The sequence below is a fragment of the Scyliorhinus canicula genome, chromosome 19, assembly GCF_902713615.1.
Source record: "Scyliorhinus canicula chromosome 19, sScyCan1.1, whole genome shotgun sequence".
Classification (NCBI taxonomy): domain Eukaryota; kingdom Metazoa; phylum Chordata; class Chondrichthyes; order Carcharhiniformes; family Scyliorhinidae; genus Scyliorhinus; species Scyliorhinus canicula.
In genome coordinates this window covers 52,787,338-52,799,557 of record NC_052164.1, presented here as the reverse complement: position 1 = coordinate 52,799,557, position 12,220 = coordinate 52,787,338, and the positions used below count along the sequence as shown (strand labels likewise).

At 43.5% G+C, this 12,220-nt stretch overlaps 1 protein-coding gene across 1 annotated transcript in view; it reads left to right on the top strand.

The window, feature by feature from the left end:
* LOC119954137 (1-phosphatidylinositol 4,5-bisphosphate phosphodiesterase delta-3-like) overlaps positions 1-5,893 on the top strand; it is a 160,509-nt gene extending 154,616 nt beyond the window's left edge. The window contains exon 15 of the mRNA XM_038779071.1: positions 5,089-5,893. Coding sequence (XP_038634999.1) covers positions 5,089-5,177 — 89 coding nt within the window. The 3' untranslated portion in view covers positions 5,178-5,893. The remainder of the gene's footprint in view (positions 1-5,088) is intronic.
* Positions 5,894-12,220: the final 6,327 nt, after the last annotated feature.

Here is a 12,220-nt window from a genome sequence, read left to right as displayed (position 1 = left end):
CACCTTATACAATTGCAACATAACCTCCATAGTCTTAAACTCCATCCCTCTAGCAATGAAGGACAAAATTCCATTTGCCTTCTTAATCACCAGTTGCACCTGTAAACCAACCTTCTGTGACTCATGCACTAGCACACCCAAGTCTCTCTGCACAGCGGCATGCTTTAATATTTTATCGTTTAAATAATAATCCCGTTTGCTTTTATTCCTACCAAAATGGATAACCTCACATTTGTCAACATTGTATTCCATCTGCCAGACCCTAGCCCATTCACTTAACCTATCCAAATCCCTCTGCAGACTTCCAGTATCCTCTGCACTTTTCGCTTTACCACTCATCTTAGTGTCATCTGCAAACCTGGACACATTGCCCTTGGTCCCCAACTCCAAATCATCTATGTAAATTGTGAACAATTGTGGGCCCAACACGGATCCCTGAGGGACACCACTAGCTACTAATTGCCAACCAGAGAAACACCCATTAATCCCCACTCTTTGCTTTCTATTAATTAACCAATCCTCTATCCATGCTGCTACTTTACCCTTAATGCCATGCATCTTTATCTTATGCAGCAACCTTTTGTGTGGCACCTTGTCAAAGGCATACTGGAAATCCAGATATATCACATCCATCGGCTCCCCGTTATCTACTGCACTGGTAATGTCCTCAAAAAATTCCACTAAATTAGTTAGGCATGACCTGCCCTTTATGAACCCATGCTGTGTCTGCCCAATGGGACAATTTCTATCCAGATGCCACGCTATTTCTTCCTTGATGATAGATTCCAGCATCCTCCCTACTACCGAAGTTAAGCTCACTGGCCTATAATTTCCTGCTTTCTGCCTACCTCCTGTTTTAAACAGTGGTGTCACGTTTGCTAATTTCCAATCCACCGGAACCACCCTAGAGTCTAGTGAATTTCGGTAAATTATTAATAGTGCATCTGCAATTTCCATAGCCATCTCTTTTAGCACTCTGGGATGCATTCCATCAGGGCCAGGTGACTTGTCTACCTTTAGCCCCATTAGCTTGCCCATCACTACCTCCTTATTGATAACAGTCCTAACCTGTCATAGCCTCATTTCTATCAGTCGCTGGCATGTTTTTGTGTCTTCCACTGTGAAGACCGACCCAAAAAACCTGTTCAGTTCCTCAGCCATTTCTTCATTTCCCATTATTAAAACTCCCTTCTCATCCTCTAAAGGACCAATATTTACCTTAGCCACTCTTTTTTGTTTTATATATTTGTAAAATCCTTTACTGTCTGTTTTTATATTCTGAGCAAGTTTACTCTCATACTCTATCTTACTCTTCTTTATAGCTTTTTTAGTAGCTTTCTGTTGCCCCCTAAATATTTCCCAGTCCTCTAATCTCCCAGCAATCTTTGCCACTTTATATGCGTTTTCCTTCAATTTGATACTCTCCCTTATTTCCTTAGATATCCACGGTCGATTTTCCCTCTTTCTACCGTCCTTCCTTTTTGTTGGTATAAACCTTTGCTGAGCACTGTGAAAAATCGCTTGGAAGGTTCTCCACTGTTCCTCAACTGTTCCACCATAAAGTCTTTGCTCCCAGTCTACCTTAGCTAGTTCTTCTCACATCCCCTTGTAATCTCCTTTGTTTAAACACAAAACACTAGTATTTGATTTTACTTTCTCACCCTCCATCTGTATTTTAAATTCCACCATATTGTGATCGCTCCTTCCAAGAGGATCCCTAACTATGAGATCATGAATCAATCCTGTCTCATTACACAGGACAAGATCTAGGACCGCTTGTTCCCTCGTAGGTTCCATTACATACTGTTTTAGGAAACTATCGCGGATACATTCTATAAACTCCTCCTCAAGGTTGCCTTGACCGACCTGGTTAAACCAATCGACATGTAGATTAAAATCCCCCATGATAACTGCTGTTTATTGCTTGCCCCACCATAACGTTACTATTTGGTGGCCGATAGACTACTCCTATCAGTGCCTTTTTTGCCTTACTATTCCTGATTTCCACCCAAATGAATTCAACCTTATCCTCCATAGCACCGATGTCATCCCTTACTATTGCCCGGATGTCAGCCTTAAATAACAGAGCAACACCACCTCCCTTACATCCACTCTGTCCTTCCGAATAGTTTGATACCCTCAGATATTTAACTCCCAGTCGTGACCATCCTTTAACCATGTTTCAGTAATGGCCACTAAATCATAGTCATTTACGATGATTTGTGCCATCAACTCATGTACTTTATTCCGAATACTACGAGCATTCAGGTAAAGTACACTTATGTTGGTTTTTTTACCTCTGTTTTGAATCTTAACATCTCCAGTTTTATTACTTTTGTTATTACTGGGCCTATTCACTGAGCTCCCCTCAGTCACTGTACCTTGTACTGTCGCCCTTTTAGATTTTTGACTATGTCTTCTCTGCCTTGCACTTTTCCTCTTACTTCCTTTTGCTTCTGTCCCTGTTTTACTACCTTCCAACTTCCTGCATCGGTTCCCATCCCCCTGCCACATTAGTTTAAACCCTCCCCAACAGCTCTAGAAAACACCCCCCCAGGACATCGGTTCCAGTCCTGCCCAGGTGCAGACCGTCCGGTTTGTACTGGTCCCACCTCCCCCAGAACCGGTCCCAATACCCCAGAAATATGAATCCCTCCCTCTTGCACCATCTCTCGAGCCACGCATTCATCCTATCTATCCTGACGTTCCTACTCTGACTAGCTCGTGGCACCGGTAGCAATCCTGAGATTACCACCTTTGAGGTCCTACTTTTTAGTTTAACTCCTAACTCCCTGAATTCCGCTTGTAGGACCTCATCCCATTTTTTACCTATATCGTTGGTGCCTATGTGCACCACGACAGCTGGCTGTTCCCCCCCCCCCCCCCCCCCCAGAATGTCCTGCAGCCGCTCCGAGACATCCTTGACCCTTGCACCAGGGATGCAACATACCATCCTGGAGTCTCGATTGCGTCCACAGAACCGCCTGTCTATTCCCCATATGATCGAGTCCCCTATCACTATAGCCCTGCCATTTTTCTTCCTGCCCTGCTGTGCAGCAGAGCCAGCCAAGGTGCTATGAACCTGGCCTCTGCTGCCTTCCCCTGGTGAGCCATCTCCCTCAACAGTATCCAAAGCGGTATATCTGTTTTGCAGGGAGATGACCGAAGGGGACACCTGCACTGCCTTCCTACTCTTGCTCTTTCTTTTGGTCACCCATTTTCTATCTCCCTCATTAATTTTCATCTGCGGTGTGACCAACTCGCTAAACGTGCTATCCACGACCTCCTCAGCATCGCGGATGCTCCAAAGTGAGTCCATCCGCAGCTCCAGAGCTGTCAAGCGGTCTAACAAGAGCTGCAACTGAACACACTTCTTGCATGTGAAAGAGCCAGGGACAGTGAACGTGTCCCTGAGCTCCCACATCGCACACGAGGAGCATGACACGGGGCTGGGATCTCCTGCCATGTCTTAAACCTTAGGTAAACTTATACAACAACAATTTCAAAATAAAAAATAAATTAATTAGACAATGAAAAGAATGAAAAGAAAAACTACTTACCAATCACTTACCAGGGTTAAAAAGCACCTCTGAAAAAGCACCTCCTCACACTCTGCATCGAATTACCTCACTGCACCAAATTACCAAGTTGCAATCCCCTAAGTTGCAAACCTCTATGACTATGACGCTATGGTGTACTGTACATACACAAACCATGACAACCTGGGTATTGTATGTACAAAAACCTTGATAGCCGGCATTGAATGCACACAAACTTTCATAGCCAGGGTATTGTATGTACACAAACCACGATAGACGGGATATTGTATGTACACAAACCTCGATAGCCTGGATATTGTATGTACACAAACTTCGATAGCCGTGGTGTTGTATGTACACAAACCTCGATAGCCAGGGTATTGTACGTACACAAACGTTGATAGCCAGGGTATTGTACGTACACAAACCTCGATAGTCGAGATATTGTATGCACACAAACCTCGATAGCCATGGTATTGTATGTACAGAAATCTTGATAGCCAGGGTAGTGTACATACACAAACCTCGATAGCCGGGGCATTGTACGTACACAAGCCATGCAAACATTTTTTTTCAGGTGTGACAGATTTTTTTGCACCCTACATTTCGGATTGCATTCCCAGTTCTTCCAATACTAATGTACTGTATATGATTCAGGGACCCTTCCCTCACAAGCTCCATTATAAATATTTTTATTCTCCTCCTTTTTCACATTTTCATCATACTTGCAACAACAAATAATTAACAATAACAAATACAAGCCTAGCCAACAATCCCCTCACCCCACCCACCCTCAAACAGCTCCCAACATTTTGAAAAAAACACCAATGAAAAATAATCATCATTAATTTATACATTCCCAACTCCTCCCAAATCCCAACATAATGTTCGATGTCATCCAATGAAAGTGCATGATGAACAAGCCCCATGAGTTGTAGAACTCTTCCAATCTCCCCCTCAACTCGAACTTTACTTTCTCGAGCGTTAAGAACTCCCGCAGATCCCCCTGCCATGCTGAGGCACAGGGTGGAGAAGCCGACCTCCACCCCAACAGAATCGACCTGCGGGCAATCAACGAGGCGAAGGCTAAGACATCTGCCTCAGCACCCCCTTCCAACCGCGGCCGATCTGACACCCCGAATGTGGCTTCCAGGGGACCTGATTTGAGTCTCACATGCACCACCTTTGAGAAAGCCATGCAAGCATAGACTATTTCCCCCCCCCCATGAATAATTAGAATCCACAGCAACTCCCTGGAGACAAATTGTCCATTCCGGGAAACTCCTGTGGGGGCTTTGGGATCCTTCCCCATTGGATGATGCTCAAGTTCCATTCAGCACTCAATTTATTAACTTCAACTTCATTTTTACAAATAATTAACATAGTGCTGACATTGTGTGACGTTACCTCTCGGTGGCAGTACGAGTCATGTGGAGTGGGCTAATGCAATATCCAGGTACATGTCCTGTGACATTATTCCTCCCTCCTCCCACCCCCAGCCCTGCACTTTGTGGCCCATTTAATTGTGTGTTTCTGTTTGTGTCCACAGGCTATCGACACGTCCACTTGCTGTCCAGAGATTCTGCCTCTCTCTCACCGGCAACTCTTTTTGTCTGGATCAAGATTAAGGATGTATAGTGTGGAGCGAGCAAAGACACATTCAACATCTGACTGTGTAAATTGAACTATCGCTGAGACCCACTCCATCCCCCTGCCCCATGCCAACCACAGCAAGTCAGCGGGGAGTGCAGCTGAAGACTGGAGACAGAAATTGAAATGATATTGTTGCCTTCCTATAAATGGGCCCCGTGGACAGTAATAATGTGTCGGTGTTTGAAAAGACTAACCTGACTGAGTTCCATATTTTGAAGTTCAGTGTACATTGTTAAATTAGACTATCTAGTAGTGTATTTTTACAGAACTATTTTTCCATTGAGGATGCAGAGCTGGAAAACTCTCCTGATTTTCTACAATAACAATTTTGTTCAGGAACTTGAACCTTTTGGTTTAGATGACACCTTTAGTGTGCCACCGAGCAGCAAAGGAAGATATAAAGAGGATGGTGAATGGTATGTTTCCATATTGGGCAGAGAGGGAGGGAAGACTGAATCATTAACCACCGAACAGTGAACTGTTGACCTGGAGGTCATGGCACTGAGATGGAAGCAGAGGGAAAAATGTGAAATGTAGAGGGGCAAAAACAGAAGGAGGCCATTTAGCCCCTCAAACCTGTTCTGCTATTTGGTGTGATCCTGGCTGATGGTATTTTAGTTCCATGTATAAACTCCACCTTAGCCTTAGTATATTTGGTTAACAAAAATCTGCTGATCTCAAGATTAAAATTAATAATTGAACTAGTGTTAATTGCCAGTTTTTGAATAGAATTCCAAATGTCTACCACTCTTTGTTTCCAAATTTCGCACCTTGTCTTGTTAGACTATGCTCCCTAGTCCTAGACTCCCCACCGAGCAGAAATAGTTTCTCTGCAACTCCCCCCCCCCCCCCCCCCCCCCCCCCGGCCACTTTAACCTTCTAAATTCCAAGCAATGTAACCTTGATTTGCATAATCACTCCTCATAGTTTAATCTTTGCAGTCTGAATATCATTCTGGTGAATCTACTCTCTGAAAGCTCTCTAAAATGAGGTGCCCAAAACTGCTCGTAGTAACTCCAGCTGTGGTCTAACCAGGGATTTGTGTAGCTGAAGCATGTCTTCTAGCCGCTTGTATTCTCGTTAGAAAAGTCAATATATCATTAGCTGTTTGGATTATTTTTGCTATGTGGTCCTGACATTTTGATGATCCGTGTACATGAACATGTACATGTACCAAGTCTCTTTGAACATCCACTCTTTCTAGCTTTTCCCACTTTAGAAAATCCCTTGTTTGACTCTTTTAGTTCCAAAGTGGATGACCTCAGATTAGCCTATATTGAAATCAATTTGCTTAATCTATCAATATCTCTTTGGAAATTTATGCTTACACATTTACAATGCCATCCACCTTTGTGCCATTGGCAAACCTGGATATGTGGTTTTCTACCCCATCATCTAAGTTGTTAATAAAGATAGTGAATAACTGAGGCCCTTGCAGGACATCATGAATCACATTTCGGGTATTAGAGTACCTGCCCATTATCATGACTCTCTGTCTCCTGCCAATCACCCAATTTCCTAAACAGGTAATACTTTGTCTCCAATCTCATGAGCTTCAACTTTAGCTAACAGTCTGTTATGAGGGACTTTAGCAAGTGCCTTCTACAAGCTCACCCATTGACCTTCCCCTGTCCATTGCTTTAATCACCTCTTCAGTCAGATTAATCAGGCTCAGCCTACCCTTTATAAATCCATGCTGGCTCTCACTGTTCAGCCACTATAACCCTCAAGCCCATCTACTTACCATACCCTCAATCCTACTTATCTAACTTCTCAATTCCTACTCTCTCTTGTAACGCACCAGATTGCCTCTTTGTATAAATGTTTTTCTGGCTTCCCTACTTACTCCCAATTTTATCATTTGAATTAGTCCCACAGAATTTGAATTGTTTACCACAGGGAATGGGTTTGCGAGTTCACTTTCTAACAAAAATAACTCCAACTAGATTTCCTCTATCTCCTCTTCTCCAAAGAGAAGACAATTTAATCTTCCTTGAACATTCCTCGGGCTGTAAACTCCTGATACTTGGACAAAATTGTGATTGAGAAGTGGAGCTTCCTTCAGAAGCTACAGCTGTGTTAGTGGTCTGATGGGTAAATAAGCTATCTGGTCCTGAAGGTTGGAGTCTTGGTCTTGGTCACCTTAGCTGGTTGCATGACAGGGTTGCAGTTGGTGTGGGTGTCAGGAAAGAGTTCCCTTTTGCGATCCCCTCCATGGTCAAATATGATGGATTCTTCTTTTTTTTTTAAATATAATTTTTATTGGAATTTTTTACAGAAAATATAAAACATAACGACAAACAGTGAAATGCAACAAAATAACCCATAATAACTGTAACACCCCCAGACCGTATGTATCACATCCCCCCACCCCTCCAACCCCAATGAACAACAAAAGAACTTAAAAATAAATTAAAATTAAATAAACAAACATAGTCATTGTCCGCCCCCCCCTCCCCCCCGGGTTGCTGCTGCTACTGTCCCTGTACCCTATCGTTGAGCCAGAAAGTCGAGAAAAGGTTGCCACCGCCTAAAGAACCCTTGTACCGACCCTCTCAGGGCGAATTTGACCTTCTCTAGCTTAATGAAACCCGCCATGTCATTGATCCAGGTCTCCACGCTTGGGGGCCTCGCATCCTTCCATTGTAGCAAGATCCTTCGCCGGGCTACTAGGGACGCAAAGGCCAGCACACCGGCCTCTTTCGCCTCCTGCACTCCCGGCTCCACCCCAACCCCAAAAATCGCGAGTCCCCATCCTGGCTTGACTCTGGATCCCACCATCCTCGCCACCCCCTTCCAGAACTCCTCCAGTGCCGGGCATGCCCAGAACATATGGGCATGGTTCGCTGGACTCCCCGAGCACCTGACACACCTGTCTTCACCCCCAAAGAACCTACTCATCCTCGTCCCAGTCATGTGGGCCCGGTGCAGCACCTTGAATTGGATGAGGCTAAGCCGCGCACACGAGGAGGAAGAATGAACCCTCTCCAGGGCATCAGCCCATGTCCCGTCTTCGATCTGTTCCCCCAGTTCCCCCTCCCACTTAGCTTTCAGCTCCTCTACTGACGCCTCCTCCGCCTCCTGCATAACCTTGTAGATATCAGATATCTTCCCCTCTCCGACCCAAACCCCCGAAAGCACCCTGTCGCTCACCCCCCTCGCGGGAAGCGAAGGGAATCCCTCCACCTGCCGCCTAGCAAATGCCTTTACCTGCAGATACCTGAACATGTTCCCCGGGGGGAATGATGGATTATTCTTGAAGCATTGCCAAAGTACTGATGGGCGGGCACGGACTGTGACATTGTGCCCAGCAGAGAGACAGAGCAGGAACACAAAATGAGAACACAGAAGAAGATTAAAAGAGTGCTTTGAGGAGAACAAAGACATTGATTAAAACAATATTGATTTTAATCTAAATAATACAAGCAATAATGGACTGTTTGACAGTCCTGGAATGCGAAGCACTGTACTTTATAAAATAAAATTCTAACAAGAATAATAACTGCTTGATGCCGATCAGTGATGTAACGTAAATATGTACGTAATTATTTAATGTACATATTATTGCAGCATGCTTTACAGTTGGGGGCTCAGACCCGAGCAGCTGTGAGGTGGGTCAGGAAGGACATGAGTCTGGAAGCATTATTGGAGATGCGTTTTAGGCAGGTTTGCATTCAATTCTGCACCATACCATCCATCAAAAACAGTTTGTCTCACCGGCACGGTGGCACAGTGGTTAGCACTGCCGCCTCACAGCACCAGGGACTGGGTTCGATTCCAGCCCAGGATGACTGTCTATATGGAGTTTGCATGTTCCCCCGAGTCTGCTTGGGTTTCCTCCGGATGCTCCGGTTTCCTCTCACATTCCAGGAATGTGCAGATTAGGTGGATTGGCCATGCTAAATTGCTAATTAATGTCCAAAGATGCACTGGTTAGGTGAGGTTATGGGGATAGGGCAGGTGAGTGGGCCTAGGTAGGGTGCCCTTTCAGAGGGTCAGAGAAGACGATGGGCCAAATGGTCTCCTTCTGCACCATTGGGGTTCTATAAAGAATAGTGGAAAGACATCCCATAATCTCATCTCAGCAATCACCTGGATGTAGACGAACCATCTTTTATTTTCTGACAGTGATTTAATTGAGGGGACTATAGCCTTCCTTCTTACTGTACATATGCTAAACAATTTTGTTTCTTAAACCTTGGTGAGTCCTAAATTTCTTTTACAAAATAACCTTTGTGGTACAGTAAATGAGCAATTTAAGACATGACTTGAGATGAATGCAGTGTGTTTGAGAGCAATAGGTGACTTTTTACCTTGAGCTTTATCCTTGCCTCATGGCTGGGCCTGTTATTAGCTAACCCAATAAGAGGTTTATTGCCATGGTTAGTCAACATCTTCATTACCAGTATAATAAAGTAAAGTAAGAACCAGTATATCATCTCTCGCTCTCAGCCTTTCCACACCCTGACGGGACATGGCTCAGACTTTGACCTGTTTCTATAGCTGTCGCCAGGGAATTATAGGGTAGCAGGGTAGCATGGTGGTTAGCATAAATGCTTCACAGCTCCAGGGTCCCAGGTTCGATTCCCGGCTGGGTCACTGTCTGTGTGGAGTCTGCACGTCCTCCCCCTGTGTGCGTGGGTTTCCTCCGGGTGTTCCGGTTTCCTCCCACAGTCCAAAGATGTGCGGGTTAGGTGGATTGGCCATGCTAAATTGCCCGTAGTGTCCTAATAAAAAAAAATGTAAGGTTTAAGGGGGGGGGGGGGGTTGTTGGGTTACGGGTATAGGGTGGATACGTGGGTTTGAGTAGGGTGATCATGGCTCGGCACAACATTGAGGGTCGAAGGGCCTGTTCTGTGCTGTACTGTTCTATGTATAGCTAGAGGGGTGGTATACACACACACACCTTAATAGTAGAAAGGAGAATTTGATGAATGTTGATCTTCTTTAGTTTTGCAATTCCTATATTCCTATTGCCAGACTGATAATTTGTTTCTTAGCCTGTACTATTCTGTTTTAAATATATATAATATATATATATATTTATACTGGAAACACATAAGAAATCTTGATTCTGGACTATACAGGAAATATTCACTTTTGCCTTCCATTACTGATGCTGCCTGATCTGGTGACTGACAGCATTTCTTGTGGACTCATTTTCACATCATTAACATCTCGGTACTTCATTTAATGATTTTTCTCTTTCTGGAAAACCTTCCTTGAGAAAGTTCTGCTCTTTTTCTTGAAATGATTTTTCTCTTTCTCTTGCATCAACTCGCTTTGACATTGCTTAGCAACCGTTTCCAGCTTTAGGACAGGATAATGAAAAGCCTGTTTAATTGACAGCTGGGAACCAGCCATTCAAGAAGTGAAGGTGCCTTTCAATATACCATTCATTATACCATTCAATATACCATTCATTATACCATTCAATATACCATTCATTATACCATTCATCATACCATTTAAGATACCATCCCGCATACCATTCAATATTCCATTAAATATACCATTCATTATACCATTCAATATACTATTCATACCATTCAATATACCATTCATTGTACCATTCAATATAACATTCATTATACCATTCATTATACCATTCATCATACCATTTAAGATACCATCCCGCATACCATTCAATATTCCATTAAATATACCATTCATTGTACCATTCAATATACCATTCAATATACTATTCATACCATTCAATATACCATTCATTGTACCATTCAATATAGCATTCATTATACCATTTCATTATACCATTTAAGATACCATCCCGCATACCATTCAATATTCCATTCAATATACCATTCATTATACCATTCAATATACCATTCATTATACCATTCAATATACTATTCATACCATTCAATATACCATTCATTGTACCATTCAATATACCATTTATTATAACACTCATATACCATTCAATATACCATTCAATATTTGATTGAATATTTTGAGCATGTGACCAGGTGTGTAGATGAGGGCAGTGTAGTTGATGCAGTTTACATGGATTTTAGCAAAGCCTATGGCAAGGCCCCACATGGGAGACTTATAAAGAAGACAAATGTATGTGGGATAGAAGGGAACTTCATAAGGTGGATTCAAAATTGGCTTAGGTGTAGGAGACAGAGGGTGATGACAGATGGCTGCTTTAGTATCTGGAAGCCAGGGACCAATGGTGTACCACAGGGATCTGTGCTGGGTCCCCTATTGTTTGTCATTTATATAAATGATGTGGAGATGCCGGCGTTGGACTGGGGTGAGCACAGTAAGAAGTCTTACAACACCAGGTTAAAGTCCAACAGGTTTGTTTCAAACACGAGCTTTCGGAGCACGGCTCCTTCCTCAGGTGACTCAGGTGATTTATATAAATGGCATAGATGAATATGTGGGAAGTAGGATCAGTAAGTTTGCGGATGACACAAAGATTAGTCGGGTGGTTAACAGTGAGGTTGAGTGTCTTGGGTTACAGGAAGATATAGTCAGGATGGTCAAATGGGCAGAAAAGTGGCAGATGGAATTTAACCCTGAAAAGTGTGAGGTGATGCACTTTGGAAGGAGTAATGTGACAAGGAAGTATTCAATGAATGGCCTGACACTGGAAAGTTCCGAGGCGTGTTTATCCATAGATCTCTGAAGGCAGATGGGTAGGTTAATAGAGTGGTGAAAAAGTGATGTGGACACTTGCCTTTATTAGTCGACACATAGATTGTCATGTTGGAATTTTATAGAATTGAGGCCACAACTGGAGTACTGTGTGCAGTTCTGGTCGCCACATTATAGGAAGGATGTGATTGCACTTGAGGATGTGCAGAGGCGATTCACCAGGATGTTGCCTGGGATGGAACATTTAAGTTATGAAGAGAGGTTGAATAGTCATGGGTTGTTTTCACTGGAGCAGAGAAGATTGAGGAGCGACCTGATCGAGATGTACAAGATTATGAGAGGCATGGATAGGGAGCAGCTGTTTCCCCTCATCGAAGGGTCAGTTACGAAGGGACACAAGTTCA